Below are 16,864 nucleotides of genomic sequence, written 5' to 3' on the forward strand. Positions count from 1 at the left end.
CCTGCCAGGGCTCATGACAGGTGGGGTGTTGTGGCACAGCCGCGTCCCCGTGGCCGTCCTTGGCCCGGGCTCGGCACGGGGATGTCCCGGAGCAGCGCGCCGGGGCGGGCCCGCTGCCTCCGCCGCGCTGCCCGCTCTCAACATGGCCGCCGCGCCCGCTTCCAAAATGGCCGCCGCAGCGCCGCGCCCGCGCCGCGCACCTGCGCGCCGGACGCTGCATGGCCGCGGCCGCCCCGGGCATCTCTATGGCAGCGGGCGCTGCCCGGGCCCGGCGGCGGGAGGATGCCCCTGGCTGCCTACTGCTTCCTGCGGGCCGTGGGCAAGGGCAGCTACGGGGAGGTGAGCCTGGCGCGGCACCGCCAGGACCGCAAGCAGGTAGCGAGGGGCTGGGGCACGGGCGCGGCTCGGCGTGAGGGCATTGCCGGGGCTGGGCTGGGCGGGGGTGCCGCGGCGTCTGGTTCGGCTGTGACCCACACCCAGCTGTGGCTCGGCTTCGGCTGGTGGTCCTCACCCACCCTGGGCACGACCAGAGACGTGGCATCGTGTCGGGGTACAGATGTGGCTACGGCCTGGTGTCAGAGTGGGGCTCTGACTATCACCAGGTGTCGGGGTGTTTTTGTGACCATTATCTGGTGTCAGGTGGGGTTGGGACTATCACCTGGTGTCGGGGTGTGGTTGTGACCGTCACCAGGTGTTGAGGTGTTTTGTGACCATTATCTGGTGTCAGGGTATGGTTGTGACCGTCACCAGGTGTTGGGGTGTGGCTGCAGCCACCCGAGCTGCTGTTTCTGTTCTCTTCCCTTGTCTAAAATAACTTTTATTAAAGGTGCGGAGAAGACTCTTCCCGGGAAGGTTTTGGTTGTGTCAGAGTAGAAGCACAAGCATTTTTGTTGGAAAACTGGAACAATCTGTCTAGTCTGGCCAAAGCAGAGGTGTTTGTTAGGGAATGTGAGAGGGCGAAGAAATGGGGATGGAGAACATTCAGAGAGCAGTGCCACAGGAACCTGCTGTGTGCGTTTATGGCCGGGATTTTACTGGAGATGATGGGAGGAGGATTGTTCCCAGCAGGGAGCAGAGGTGTGTCCTTCCCGGACCAGGGCAGTTGTTCCCTGCTTGGAATCCCGAGGTGAATCCCTGTGACCCTTGGCGTGGGTAGCAGTGATGGCAGGACTTGTTCCCTCCAGGCCACCACCACGTGCACAGTCCAGTGTCCTCAAAGAGTTTCTAACCCAACCTGATCCTACAATCAAACCGTGCATGGAGGTCACTTTCACTCGGATACAGGTCCTTGGATTTCATTGTGGTGCTGCTGGTCATTAACACTAGCAAGAGCCTTGCTTCCTGATTGTAGTTGCATGATAGATATTTGGAGTGCTGTACTGTGTTTTATCTTTTGCCAACTTTTAAACTTTCTTCTGTAGCAATGATCAGGACTTTTTGTTGTGGCTTTGGCACAGTGCCACATTTTCTGTGAAAGAAATTGTTTTATTTTCCCATATTTGCTATTAACTGAATACCAGATTTTTGTGGAGAAGGTCAAGTAGCTATAAGTGTTTAAAACAAAACTAAATGGAATTCATACACAATTTGGTATCAAATAAGGTGGAAGAGCTTTGCAATAGATTTTGGTAGAGAATCTTGCCAGGAAAACATGCTCATTAAACTAAATATAATCAATGCCAAGTTTAAAGTAAGGCTATATGTTCTTTTTGCATTTTGGTGTGTATTTTCTAAAAGATGCTGATATAAGCTTAAACAATTTCCATGCCCAAAGAGTTGTGGTTGATTTGTCACATAGACCACAGTAGTTGCAGTATTTCTATTTTATTTTGAAGTTAGGTGATGCTGTACACAATTAGCTTTGTGATATTCCTCCTGGAAGCTTTGCAGCATCACGGGTTCTATCCAGAAGGCTTCTGAAACACAAAGTCACAAGGTGCTGTGGGTTTTCTGGGTAATTGGTTCCCTTGGTATATAGGGGCATCTCCTCAGCACTAATTAAATGTGCTGGGCTAATTAATAGGTGCAGCCTGGAAAGCAGACACGGAACCATCTCTGAGGATGCTAAAATTCAGCAAGTAAAAATATTTTAGGAATTTTTATTTACAACCTCTCCAATAAGAGCAGGCACAAATGTAACCATGATATGATTGCTCTGTGGAAAGCTGATGCTCCAAAGTGATGTCCTACAAAATTTTCATCAGGATTAGGGCCAGGTCAGACCTAAATATTGGTGTTGTGGGTGATGAAAGTGTTCTATGGATTTCATTGTCTCATCTTCAGCTTCATGAATGTTTTTGCTGAAACCTGAAATTCCTTAAAATTACATTTAATGTAGTTCATATTAAGGAAGTAGATAACAACTTTTGTATGTAGGTTTGAGAAATTCTTAACCCATCCTAATGAAGAATAAAGAATTTAGGCTTGAGCATAAGACCTTTTGTCTCTTTCAGATGACTTTTACAATTTGTTTGCCCATGGCTGCATACTTTATATGTATTTAATTTTATTATTGATGTGGCCTTTTTGAGAGTAACTGTGGTGCACAAACAGGTACTTCAGGCTTAAAAGATGAGTGACAGACACACATTTAAAGTGAGAGAAAGAGGAGAAAAAAGGGGGAAAAAAGAGAAATGTGAACATTAGTCGGAAGAAAGCAAAACACCACGAAATTTCTGAGCAGAGTTGTATTCAGGTGGATGAATGGAACACACCTGTTTCATTTTTATGGTGAAAAAGTAGAAGAGAAGAAGTTCTACATAACTTTCATCCAAACTGCAGCCTCCATGTAGATGAGTCAGTGGATATTTCAAATACTGCATTTCCTTTAGGTCTGGGGAATTCACTAGGGCTTCTGCAGAGTCACTTTCATCTCTTTCCATACACCTTGCCTTGTTTTTTACAGTATGTCATCAAAAAGTTAAACCTTAGAAGTGCTTCCAGCCGTGAGAGGAGAGCAGCAGAGCAGGAGGCACAGCTGCTGTCCCAGCTGAGACACCCCAACATTGTCACCTACAGAGAGTCCTGGCAGGGGGACGATGGCCACCTCTACATTGTGATGGGCTTCTGCGAGGGAGGAGACCTCTACCACAAGCTCAAGGAGCAGAAGGGAAAACTCCTGCCTGAGAATCGGGTGGTGGAGTGGTTTGTGCAGATTGCCATGGCACTGCAGGTACAATGAAGTGTCATTTTGTCACCTTCAGATATAAACTTCATTTGACTTTTTATGTATTTAAAAATTCCAGCTAAGCTGCAGCCTTTGGATTCCTGTTTGGCCGGGTTAGCATCTAATTACAATGGTTATTAGTCCATTAACAATGGATCATTGCAGTCAAATCAACTATTTAAAGTAAGAAATTGCTGACATAGTTTATTCCACGCCTCTGTAGCACAGTAGGCAGTGGTTGCCTTTAGGGTGTTTGCAACTCTTGTCTGATATGCTTCTCTGGTTTGAAAGTTTACATTAAATTTACAAAATGGAGGTTTTTTGGGGGAAAGAAAAAAGCTATTCTTTCAGAAGCGTTTTGTGTTCAGTCTTGTTATTATTGCTGTTTTTAATGGTAAATTTAGACTACTAATGCATCATTTCTATTAAACCTTATCCTACTCTTTAAAATTTATAATTGGAGGTTATCAAACTTTAAAGGCAATTGTTACAGCAATAAAGACCAGATATAGATGTTACCATTAAAGAAGACGAAATTGGACAGAAAATTCTATCTGAAAGTTTGCTGTCATGTCAAAAATACACTAATTATGTGTACTGCTTGTTGTTTATTATGACTGATTTTCTTCCCTGTTTACACAAACCTCACATTATAATTTCCTCTGAAATGTTTTTGGACTAAGATTGTCAAGAAATAAAAGCAGCAGAAAGTGAGTTACTGATTTAAGTTTACATTTTTATGTCTCCTTTTCTGCTGATTTATAAGGGCCACGCAGGGAGATTTGGTTAAAACAGTGCCAAGTTTTGGGCTCCTGCCTGTATCAGTCACTTTTAATGTTATTTCACCAATACTGTCTTAGCAGGTCACTCCTGACCTTGAGAGGTATTTCTGTGTTTCTTCCACTTTTGTGTTTTCTTTCTTTGACTTGTATAATGAGAGTGTACAGTTAAAAGTTGATTAACCTTATTTATATGATTTTTTTTTCCCCCTAGTATTTACATGAAAAGCACATTCTGCACAGAGATCTTAAAACTCAGAATATTTTCCTGACACGAACAAATATAATCAAAGTGGGAGACCTGGGAATAGCCAGGGTGTTGGAAAACCAGTATGACATGGCCAGCACTCTCATAGGCACGCCGTACTACATGAGCCCTGAACTCTTTTCTAACAAACCCTACAACTACAAGGTACAGTATGACAATGTCACTTCTATTTTTTAGGAACCTTACTTTATTTGTCTGACATCATTACAGTGGATTTTGGTTTCTTATTGCTTCCAAGTCTTTTTAATCTTCCCAAATGCCAAACAAAAAAATAGGAGATAGATTTGTAGGAACGTTTTTTTTTTTTCTCAAACTGTGTTTAGGAATTCAGAGCATGTGCTAAGTTATCACAGCCAAGGTGTTCAGCAGGCTGCCTGTACCTCTTACAGCTGGAGAGATAGAGAATGGGAACAGAAATATCAGCCTGTGTTAGAGAGATGCACTTTCTGAATTTATTATATACCAGATAGGAATTTTACACTCAAAAATTGTATTAGAAATAACAGCAGCATTAAAAAGTAAAACAGAAGAAGGAAAAGAAAATTTTAATGAGAGGAATAAGCAATGTTATTGTGAATTTAAAATATAACAGAACAAAACCAACATGTTCAGCTCTTGCTGTAAACACACCATAAAAATATGCGTGTCTGTAATGAGCAAGAACTGAGGGGAAACTTCTTCCAATGAAAAATCAAGATTTTTCATTTACAGTTAGGACAGATATTGTACTAAAAAAGGAAACAAGCAACATTTCCCCCAGAGATGGCTAATTTCTACCCTTCCTTTTGGAAAAAATCGGGGATATTTTTAAGGAAATAATTGACTTGCTCAAAATTAAAAACACAAGAGTGAGACTGAAGCCAGAAGTTTGCAATGGGATTTGGGCTTTATTAGCTTAGTGTCATTAAAAGCCTGTTTGAAAGCAGGTAACTAAGTCCAAAGATAAAACTTGTACAACTTACAAGAAGCTTCCAAACATTTTCTCTTCCTCTTTTTTCAGTCTGATGTTTGGGCCTTGGGCTGCTGTGTTTATGAGATGGCCACACTGAAACACGCCTTCAATGCCAAGGACATGAACTCCTTGGCTTATCGAATTATTGAAGGGAAGGTAAAAACTCCTGAAATTTTCTATGTACTTGGATTTCCTATCTAGAAATTGAGATGATCTTTTCTAATCAGAAATATTGCATGGAGTTAAAAATACTTGCATGTAATGTACACCATCATGTGTAAGACTTGTTTCATGGTGGTGGATGATGTGATACCAGATCAAGGGAGTTATTCCTTTGTAGGTATGGCTAGAGTTTCTTGTTACCTCTTCATTTAATGAATATACTGAGTAATTTTCAAAGTTCTGAGACAACTTTCTCAATTTGCTTCTCGTTTTTCATAAACATTGCATAAAAATTAAATTTCTGTGTGATGGCATTTTCCTGGTATGTAAGATAAGTTTATTTAAGTGTCTTCTTGCTTTGGCATGCAATGAAGTGAATGTGGATGTATTTTATAGGAATGTTTAAGCCTATTTACAGAACTTTTACTTTTAATATTAATAAAATTTGGAGCAGTTTTTAACCACACACTTGGAATTTCATTATTTTGTTTAACATTAGGCAGTTGAGTAACTTTCAGCATTTCAACAATAAGTCTATTTTTTACACATATTTTTTTATGTATCTGACCATAATGATGGCATATAAATGTTCTAGAAGTAGCCCTTGTTGATGAATATATTAAATAATATCAGGCTTCCCTTTCCTTTCACAGCTGCCACCCATGCCAAAGGATTACAGCCCACAGCTGGTAGAAATAATACAAACTATGCTCAGTAAAAAACCTGAGGAGAGGCCGAGTGTGAAAAGCATCCTGAGACAGCCGTACATCAAACAGCAGATTGCTTTGTTTTTGGAAGCCACAAAGGCGTAAGACAATTTCATTTTTGAGTGATTCTGTGCAAAATATTCATGCTATTGTTGTCTTTTTTTTTACAACTTTTCCTGGGTTTTGTAGCAGGATAAAGTAAGTTTTGTTATGTGCAGCTACAAAACATATGAACATCAGTTTCTTTGAATTCTTTGAGAAATATGAGAGAATTAGAGTGGAAAATATTTTTTTTCTGCAAATGCAGAATAAAACTCCGTAGTGCTTAAAAATATAGAATTGGTAGAAACACACACCTTTCCATATGGTTCTTGAGGCCATTTATCATCTGTGAGTTGAAAAACCAAGTTCCTTTTGATATACACTGATATAATTATTTTTCTTTGTCAGGTTTAGTCAGTTATTTTACTGCTTCCAGATAGAACTGACCTTGGTGCTCTGCAGACCAAGAGTATATTGCTGGCAGAGTCTGAATAGAATTTTTAAGCTCCTTTTCTAGAATTGAAAATGAGGTTGTTGTGCACAGTCTATTGAAAAATCCCAGTATCTGATACTCTATGTATGAAAGCTCTTTAGTGAAGCAGGGTTTTTTGAATTAGTATAATTAAAAAAAAAAAAAAAAATAAGACCTTGTTGATGGTGATTGAATGAGCAACTTTCATTTTCTTTACAGGAAAGCTGCTAGAAATCATAAGAAAACAGTGGATTCTAAACCTAAAGACCCTTGTTCTGTCATCTCAGCAAAGAATGAATCTCACAGCAGGAATGTTACACACCAAAACCACTCCTCTGAACAAGCCAGAAAATACAAAGTTGTAAGATATGGGGGTTTTTACCTTAAAAAAATGCCAACAAAACCCAAATCCCTCTTGCTTTTTCTAGATAAAAACCTCAGTTTTATAACAAGTGCCTTGAGCATCCCTGAGAACATTAGATCTGAATCCCAGCAATGTGTAAAATTCATATTAGGGAAGGAAATGTTTTTAGATAAGAGTGGAAGTCATTAAACACCTGTGGATCAGTGCAGCTAATTGCAAGATCTCTAAGATTTTAACTAAACAACACCTGGTTTTATGTGAGTTACCCTTGGAGTATTTGGGGTCAAATAATTTTTCAAATATTTCATGACAAGTGGTTATAGTTTTTTCCACTCAGAAACATATTTAAAAACTAATTATAGTCACAACCAAAATTCTTTATTGTTGAAATTCTTTCCAGTGGTCACAACAAACCTTTTGTAATGGTTAATCTTGTGCATGTTTTTTGTTTTCTGTAAAAAGTCTTCTGTTCTTTTGAGCTTTCAATGTTGAATTACTGAATATATGTGGTGGAGCACATCCTAAAAACTCTTGGTGCTTGTTCCTCCCGTAGGGAAGAGCCAAGTGAGTACAACTTTGCTTTCATGGTCCTGGTGAAAAGCAGCTGTATTCCATGTGTATAAACCAGTACCTGAAATAGGTCATTTGCAAATCTGTATCTCTTTAAAAATGTGGATTTTGACTTTTTTGAGGCTCCTAATCTGTTATTGATCATAATTTCCTTTCAGTTTATATGCTGTGGTATGTTCTTGATTATCCTTAGTGCTTAGAGAATTCTTTTATATGTGTGTAAAATGCAAAAGATTACTTTTTTGTTTTTCTTTTAATCCTAGGATGAAGAAGATTGCATCAGCAAATGTAAAGCCAGCAAATTTTATCCCTCAGAGAAACCAGCTGTTGAATTGGAAAGAAAACCAAGCAAAAATGATCTGAACAGCTTGGGAGACTCCATAGCTACAGTCAGTGGAGTGAACATTGATGTCCCCCTGTCTGAAAGGATGAACCATGGAAGTGACAAGTGTGGCAGTGAGAGTATTCCAGAGAATAACAAAGCAAAGCATTTACATGTCCTAGGCCATTCTAAAATAACATCTAATAACCCACCAATTAAGGAAGATGGACAACAACAAAGAGCAAGACAGGCTTTTAAAGCTGAAAGTGTTGAATCAAAGCCATCTTCTGTGGATTCTGTAGAAGATGAGGATGACACTTTGAAACTCCTGCAGCCTGTATCAAAAGACCAAAAGCAAACTGACCTGGTAATGCATTTATGCTTATTTGAAGTAGATTTAACCAGTGGCCAGCTCTTAAAATTTAGACAGCTGCTGCACGTTTTTCTGTCAAAGTAAGATGTTGCTGATGTAATTATTCAGATTCTTAAGTAGTTTGGAGCCTTGGGTTCAGATTTACAAAGGCAGTATGGTAAAGTGGTTTTGGGATTGCATCTATCTAGATGATTGGAATTCTGTTTTTACAGGGAAAAAATTTGCATTCCCAGCTGTGAACAGAGAGCGTAAGAATAGTTTTGTAACTTTTGTTCTGTGTTGTAACTAGGCCTGAATAATCTTGATTTGGATCAGGGGGCTAATTGGTAGTGATTGTCTTTTCACTTAATTTTGGTCTACTATGAGATTTTTAATGAGAAATCATTATTTGTTGTAGAGCTTGGATTCTACTGAAAAGCTGCTAGCTCCGTTTGTTCCTGTTGTAATTCAAGTAAGTGACCTTCTTTGAAGGTTTAGTAGCTAAAGATGCTGGTACAGCAGGTACTTTATCTCTCAAATAAGAATTTATTGTGGTTGTACCTGTGCTATGTTAAGGTGGTTGCAGTCCAAATCGTAAAGGGGCCTGTTTTGATTTTTTTTAAAGTGTGTTTGTGTAAATCTGGAAGTGACAGGTCTGCATTTTTTTAAAAGTGCTTTTACTTATTAGGATGATGTCAGTCATGGAGCTTCAGGAGATGCTCAGGGAAAAATGACCTTCCACAAGCAGCCTCAGAGCTGTGTCAGTGAGCCCTCTCTCCCACGGCAGCAGCAGCAGAAGAGAGAGCTTGCTGAAGGCTGCTCAGAGAAGGTGCAGATACTTGAAAAATACTTCTCCTCTCTCCTTTAAGACTCCTGTGTTTTTCCTCTTTAAACGTGGGACCTATTTTCTAAAAAAGGGTGGGTGTTTTTATGCTGTTCTTGTTTCATGTGTGTCTGTATCACCTCAGTGGTAACAAATGCAGATCACTGAAGGTGACTGTTAGAAGCAGCCTGAGTAAATCTTTGAAAATCCCCAGTACCTTTCAGGAATGAGGTGGGTGTGCCAGATGGGCTGTGCCTTTACTGGGTTGCAGTGTTTCCTAGGAAATTCCATCAGGACTTCTCACTGTTTGTGACTACAAGTCAGTACCTTTGTGGGTAAGGATACTTGTGGTGGGTAGTGGCTTAGTAGTGCTTTAGAACAGATGTGTAATGGCTGCCCTAAGCTTCTGAGTGCAAACTGTAGGAAGAAAATCTTGGCATGCAGACAGGATAGAGCTCCTGTCAGTTCCTCCACACTCAGCAGGGCGGTTTCTTTGGGGAAAGGCACAAGGCTACAGAAGAGGGTGATTGGTCATTGATAACCTGGTTTTCTCTTTGGGTTTTGCTGTTTGGACGTGGGGACAGTTGTTCCAAAGACATTGGCTGAAAAATAGTCTGGGAGGAGGGGGATAAGATGTAGGGATGGAAAGAAGGGAAACAGATGCAAGCAGACATGGGCAGAGGGAAGGATCAAGCTGGGAGATGTGAAGAGGTTACAGCAGGATTCAGAATCTCTGGCATCCAGCTTTACCATGCAAGAATGTCTTCTAGGTTGCAGAGTACTTGAACTTTTAATTTAAAATGTATAAATTCTTGCTCGCTTCTCTGTCAAGTTCAGAGCAGTTTCTCCTCGGCCTCTACCTGTTCCTTCTGATGTGACCCCAAAGACAGCCCAGAGGGGTGCAGAGCACCCTGAGCCTGCAGATAGTGCCAAACCCAGCCAAGCAGCCATTCCAAAGGTTAGTGGTGAAAACTGTGTCTGCTGGTTTCTGTCTCTTTCCTTCTGAGCAGTTTGTTCCATGTATGTGTGCACAGTGAGTAAAGAAATGTTTGGTAGCTTCCTGCCTCATGGAAGCCCTGCTCAGTGTGGGATGAGCCTTGCTGAGCCTTGGAGGTCAGAAGCCCCTTTTCTAGAGTTCAGATTGGTCTCATTGAAGACAGTTCTGTAATAAATAATTAAGCATTAAATAATAGCTCCATCTCCCATATCAGTCCAAAAGGATTTTTTGCTAATAGGTGATTAGAAAACAAAAGCCATAATAGTGATTGCAAATTAAGATCAAATTAACTTCCTTTGAAGGAGCGGCCCTTGTCAGCAAGAGAACGAAGGAGGCTGAAACAGTCTCGGGAGATGCTTCCCTCTGGTAATTTTTATGTTTATATGTTAACAGTTTATGTATAAAGAGGCTAATGACTTCTTTGTGAAGAAATTATAACTTGGTAATGCATTCAGAACGATGCACTAAGGGGCTAGTTCTGTGTTAAATAAAAAGTTCTGTTAACATGTCTGTATTTTTCTGCTTTTTAATTATGTTGTGTTCTGTGTTGACAACTTGTCTTTGAAATGTACATAAAATGTAGAATATTCACTTTCAAACAGAAGCTTCAATGTTTTCTATTAGCAAAATACCTACCTCCCTGCCTGTCTTCTGCTAGGTGATAGATTTTTTCTTGCATGAGCGTGAAACTAATTCAGAATACACACAGCTTAGTTGTAAATATTCTCAAAATGTCATCCTTCCAGTGGTTCCAGTGAGACAGTCATTAAATGGTGCAGCAGTTGAAGCTAAGTCACGTGTGGAAAATTGTGTTAAAGTCCCTCAGTCCTCATCAGATCCCAGTATTTCCCAGGTAAACTTTGTCAAAAGCATTTCTTCCATGTAGGAACAGTAATAAATGCCATATTGCTGAATTACTTTCAACTATTAGAATTGTTATTTATCTTCCCTTAGAGAGAAGCCCATTGCCTGTCTGATGATGAGCTAAGCTCTTCCACAAGCTCTACAGACAAGTCTGATGGTGATTCCAAGGAGAAGTAAGGATTTTGTTTAATACTCTGCAAGAATTTTCACTGCTATACTGGACCTTGACTTGGAGTGGAAAAAAAAGGCTTTCACACTTAATCTGTGCATAGTGAGTGATTGAAGAAGTGTGTGATGCATAGAGGAAAACAGCCCCATTGGATTATTGTCTCTCTGTGACTATACACTTTCCATGCTGAACTTTCTGGGTTGTGGAATTGTGTACGATGGTTTTGTGAACTGCAGCTTCCCAGGAAACCAATCTTCCAGCACCAAAGGACATCTGCTGTCAGGATGCATTAAAAGCACAAGTTAAAAGGTGCCAATGTGCATCCTTTCCACTATAAATGAGGCTGAATTTATTTCTGATTTTTGTCAGTGTAAGCAGCTTTCAAAAGATGCAATTTGTTGCATTACCAGAGTCAACGGTAGCCAGTAGGATTGTGGGGTTTTTGCTGGGCTCTGAGCCTTTGTTAAATGAAATAGTACTGATGTTGCTCTTGATAAAACTGCACCACAACAAGGAATTTAATGTAGAATACTTATTAGGACCTCAGTTAACTCATTGAAAGCCCTTGGAATGCAGTGTGGAAGTTGCATTATGATGGTGACTGAATTATTCCTTCTCTCCTAGGAAAAGCAATGTGAATGAAATGAATGACTTGGTGCAGCTGATGATGTGGACACTGAAAATGGACTCCAAGGAGAACTCTGAGTGCTGTGTAACCTCGACCCCAGCCCCAGAGTTTAAACTTCATAGGAAGTATCGAGATACTTTGATTTTGCATGGAAAATCACCTGATGAATCAGAGGAATTAAAAATGGAAGAGATTCCTTCAGGTCTGTTGCTCTGGGATTCTGTGGTAATACGTAGAGTCGTCCCATATTCTTCTGCAGAATATGAAAATTGTCTGTACTGAAAGTAATTAGTACTGCACCGATTTTTTAATTGTATTTTATTTTTAATAGATATGTCATTGGTCCCTTACAAGATTAGAAGAATGGTTGAAATCCTGAGATCTGATGTGGTACAAGGATTGGGAGTGAAACTTCTTGAGAAGGTGTACAGAATCATGGAAGAAGATGATGAAGCAAAAAGAGAGGTGAATGTCTTCCATAATAAAATGGTCTAATTTCTTTACAAACCTAGATAAATGAGCAGGCTCTTTATCCTATTGAGCTAGGGTAAACCATGACTCCAGAAGGTCTTTATGTAGCCATGGGCAGGCAAGGACCTAAGTATATTGTCATTTTCATGGTTGAGTAGACTATGTTCAAATGCAGCTTTTGTTAACCTTCACATTACTTGCCTTATGCCCCTTATGTCCAAAATAAGAAATAATTTAACATCAATCCTCAGTAGAGGTGAATAAGGAATTACCTCCAGGTCCTTTGATTCAAAACATGGTTACACTTACCCAGGCAATATTTGATTTGTAACCTGTGAGGTTCTTGTATTTTAAATTTTTGGGTGGGATTTGAAAGTCTCTTGCTTTTAAACAACAGTGTTCAGTATTCTTCTCTCTCATCCACATTGCCAAGCTTCACACGCTTCTTTCAGCTGAGTGCTTTGGTATTTTTCTGTTAATATTTTGTTAGCATCTGCTTTTTTCAGTGGCAGTAAATGTTGTGGGTTTTGTTCTGTGTGTGTTCTGAGCAGCTGCAGTTGCGGGAGCACATGGGAGACAAGTACGTGAGTTACAGTGCAAAGGCTCGGCACCTGAAATTCCTTGAAGAAAATGTGAAGCTCTGACCAGAATCTTTTCCTTGGAGAAAAGAACTGTTTTCTAGCTCCTTTGATAGACCGGACCAGCTTACAAAGCATGTTCATCTACTGATCTCCTTTGCTGGAATAAGGAGGTGAACTTGCAGAAAACGTTAAGAGTTCATAGTAATATTTGTCATGTTAAAATGTGAACCAGGCTATCACTTTCTCAGAAGAGAAACTTCTGAGTTTCTCTTTGGTTTAGTTTAGTTTTTATTCTCTTAAAAAGTTGCTTTCCATAGGGGTCGATACCAAGTTTTGTATACTAAGGAGTGTCAAAAAAGATTATGTTCTGGTTTGAATTTGTCATAGCAAAAGGTTTTTGGTATGGTCTCACACTAAATACAGTAACAAAATCTCTGCCAAGGCTCTGATGTGATAAACTATAACCTATTACATCAGATAGTTGTGAAAATTTAGCATGAAGAGACAATTACTAATTTTTGTGGAACTCAAGCTCCTCAGGTTGTGTAAATTGCCAAGTCCAAGTGCTGAAGGGGGCAGCTGTACTGTTTGTAAGGAGAGACTTTGCTCTTGTGTTTTGTTGCTGAGGCAGTCACCAAGGTGGGGGAAAGCATTTGGTATCTGGATAAAGTAAGGCTGAAAATGTTTGAAAGGAATGCAGCCATGGTTACCATGGTTCCAGCTGGAGAAATCCCTTTGCCTTACAAATACTAATTCCTTTTAGGAATGAAAGTGCCCAGGACCAGAATCTCTTAGGGAAAAGATGAAACACTTATTTCTCTTTGTTTGAATCCAGAGTGTCTCGCTACAGCCCCCAGGCATTGTTGTGTACCATACCTACAGGAAAAGCACACGTTTTTTAAATAATAAAGAAGTCAAATGGAATCGAATTTGTAAAATAAAATTATAAACCTGTCTCTTTTCCTGCCTGTAGTTGAAATACTGTAACCTCCAGCAGCTGTGAGGGAGCTTACTGACATGACAGTAGTAAAATAAAACACCATACCTATGGATCCTGCTGCCTCTCACACACTACATGCTCAAGTTACAATGTTTCAAAAGCTATTCTTACTTGTTCTTCCCAAGGAAATTTATTTTAAACAAAAACTGGCCCTCTACAATCTCCTATCCAAGAACAGTAATATTCAGGACTGTGGGGTATGTCCCATTTCACAGTATTTGTTACAACCTGGCACTACTGACAACTCGCTTTACACACAGTTAGAAACATTCCAGTAGAAGTTCAGCTGTTTATTAATCTTTTAGGCTATGGCAACAGCTTAACTAGAGTTCATTTGATTCACTGTGTTCCTTTTCAGTGAAATACTGAAAATGTGACCTCCAGTAGCCTTCTGAAGTTAATCCCCCCCCATCTGTTTGTTCCCAGTGACTCCCCTGAACCTCCAGGCCCAATTTCCAGCCTTCATGCTCCCTGCAGAGCTTGGTTGTATTCGTGGATGGATACAAAGTACTAAGAAAAAACCCAAACACTAAGCCAAGAAGTATTTCTCTGTGGAAATTAATTTAACAAAACTTAACAACGTAACAGCCTGGAAACCATAATTTTTAGCTTTTAGAATGCCTCTTTGGCTTCCTGTCTGCTGCCTTCTTCTCTTCCGTGCCAGACTCCTGGACAGGCAGCCACTTGAGGGGATTGCGGCGGTACATGGGCCACGGAGGGAGCGTCAGCTGAGGGCAAAGGAGGCGGTCACAACATGGACACTGAGTGCTGAGGGGCTGTTCTGGACAGCTCCTCAGGAAAATCTTCACCCCTAACTCATTATCTATTAGTCCTTAAAAACTCTTACAATTTCATATACATTTACAGTTTACATTGCAAAGTCATGCTTAAGTATGTGACTAAAGCACCCCCGAGTGTTGCAAGGAGGAGGACAGCACCCACCCTGAAGAAAAAAGGACTCCTGAGGTGACACCAGCATTCCCAGCACCTCCCACACTGCACTGAGACCTTCCCCTTATGTGGCATCACAGGTAAGTAACTCAGGAATGTCTAAGTAAGTAAGGAGAGGAATGATGATGCCAGAGAATTACAGGAGCTTTTCAAATGTGTGTGTGTCTTGAGTAGTGATTGGTCAAATTGTGCTGTATCTGAGCTCTTGAGAGGTGTAAGAACCATGTGTAAAATGGGACTGGGAGTGCCCCAATAGGAATGGGACACCTCTCATATATAGATAAGGAATTACTCCTGAAATTCCATATTCTGCCTCATTGTCTCCTCAGGCAGCAGGAGACAGCTGCAAAATTGTCATGACAAGTTGCTACTGCACAGAAAACCTCCCTGTCCTTTCTGCTACTAATGCTGTCAGCTGGACTTACTCTAACTTTTAATTGAAGTGAAAAATGAACTCAAAAGTGATATTAAATTGTAAAAATTCTGCTAGCATTTCAAAAAAAGCACTTAATGGGCTGCAAAGCATTTTATGCAGATCAAAGGAAGCACAAAAATGTATTAATAAATCTGAACTGCATAGCAAGCATTAGTCTGTGCTGACAGCCCCTCAATTTAGCAATTATTCCAGATTAAAAAGTGCATGTGTTTTTTGGTTTGGGGAAAAAACATTCTTACCAAACACGATAAAGCAAATCCAGCCATAACTATGTAGACAGTCCAACCAAACTGTTCAGTGATGTATCCATAGATGAAACCAATTACCTGGAAAAACAAACATTTTAAAAAAAATCAAACTTTAAATGAAGGAAAACTTTTCCCATGACATGATTAAGATGCAGGGGGTGGATTTAGGTAGGAAAATACAGGTTTTTCAAAAGCATGTACATCTTTCATACCTTTTCAAAAGTGCAGGCCAACAATGAAAGTAAAAGATGGGAAGTAGAAAAGTTGTAAACCATGATAGCCCCTCTGACTTTGTTTAAAACTTTTAGTGACCCCAAACAATAAGAAAAATATTTATAAGATCAGAAAATAAAATAGTCCTTTATGTTCTCACTCACAGGTCTACTATACTTACTGCAGAGACAAGAATGATTCCTTGAAAAATCTGTTCTGCTAATTTTTGGCCCTTGTAGTCCTGTGGAAAGAGACACTTTTTAGTCAGTTATTCAAAACACAGACCTGCCCACTTAACTCTTTCAGGTTAGATCCTACAGTCTACCTGACCATGGATTCTCAGCGTTTTTGTTCAACTTTCAAACCAGATTGGAATTATTTTTCTTACAGTGGCTGAAAACACCTCCTCTGCAGGCTTGACCACATCACCTAGAAACAGAAGCAAGCACTGTCTGATCAGGGTAAGTAATACAAGTTCAAAATATCATTGTAGTCACTTTAACATCACTAAGTAAAGCTGTATCACCACAGAAGAGGCTGTGCCTGAGAGGGCAGGGTGTGTGTGGCACCTGTGTTCTGGAGAAGGCTGACAGATAAATATCTCCAGGGTGGGTGCCAACAGGATGGTGCCACACTCTTTTCAGTGGTGCCCAGGGCCAGGATGAGGAGCAATGGCCATAAACTAAAACACACCAAGTTCTACCTCAACAGAAGGAAGAATTTTATGTTGAGGATGGCAGAGCTGGGACAGGCTGCCTAGAGAGGTCATGGAGACATTCCAAATTCACCTGGATTCATTCCTACTCCAGCTGACCCTGCCTTGGAGGGTTGGACCGGATGATCTCCAGTGGTTCCTTCCAAACCCAACTAATCTATCTTTGCATGACGTTAGAAAACGCGGCTCTCTGGGAGCACACGCTGCCTTCTGTCCTACAGCAGAGGAAGGAAAGCACAGAGGGGCTTCCCTTACACAGACAGCTTCCTTTTACAGCATGACAGTCCCAACTCGTAGGTCAAAACCCGAATTACATGGATTCATTCTGCATCGCCCTAGCCGTGCCAAGACCGCGCAGGGGACACTGAAACGCGCGCCGGCCGTGTCGCCCGCAGCGCCCTGGTGCCGAGACCCGGGCGGGCCCTACCATCTGCGTGGGGATGGAGCGGAACACGCTCAGCATCGCGGCGGCGCTTCTCCGGCTTCTTCCCGTTCCTCTTCAAAGCTGTCTCCGCGCTCCCGGGTGGGGCCCTGCTGTTGGCGGGACGCGGCGCGGCCTCTCCGCTGCTACCGGCAATCGTCGCGGCGGAGCGGAAGGCGGCTGCTGAGCTG

The 16,864-nt window shown here is 41.0% G+C and overlaps 2 protein-coding genes across 2 annotated transcripts; one reads left to right on the forward strand and one right to left on the reverse strand.

Annotated features, from left to right (window-relative positions):
• The first annotated feature begins 230 nt into the window (after positions 1-230).
• NEK4 (NIMA related kinase 4) lies at positions 231-14,097 on the forward strand. The gene is made up of 16 exons (XM_084214625.1): positions 231-375; positions 2,906-3,172; positions 4,160-4,357; positions 5,214-5,321; positions 5,981-6,135; positions 6,768-6,909; positions 7,746-8,171; positions 8,575-8,628; positions 8,845-8,985; positions 9,812-9,937; positions 10,279-10,342; positions 10,723-10,829; positions 10,931-11,013; positions 11,634-11,839; positions 11,969-12,102; positions 12,660-14,097. Exons 1-16 carry the CDS (start codon positions 283-285, stop codon positions 12,750-12,752), a joined length of 2,397 nt encoding a protein of 798 aa, XP_084070751.1. The 5' UTR covers positions 231-282; the 3' UTR covers positions 12,753-14,097.
• A 134-nt stretch (positions 14,098-14,231) lies between these two features.
• On the reverse strand, positions 14,232-16,863 carry SPCS1 (signal peptidase complex subunit 1). The gene is made up of 4 exons (XM_084214627.1): positions 16,680-16,863; positions 15,719-15,778; positions 15,316-15,402; positions 14,232-14,417 (listed from the first exon to the last, which is right to left on the reverse strand). The coding sequence occupies exons 1-4, from the start codon at positions 16,713-16,715 to the stop codon at positions 14,295-14,297; spliced, it is 306 nt and encodes a 101-aa protein (XP_084070753.1). The 5' UTR covers positions 16,716-16,863; the 3' UTR covers positions 14,232-14,294.
• Between the last annotated feature and the right edge of the window lies 1 nt (position 16,864).

Source organism: Fringilla coelebs (assembly GCF_963513975.1).
Source record: "Fringilla coelebs genome assembly, chromosome: 13".
NCBI classification, from domain to species: domain Eukaryota; kingdom Metazoa; phylum Chordata; class Aves; order Passeriformes; family Fringillidae; genus Fringilla; species Fringilla coelebs.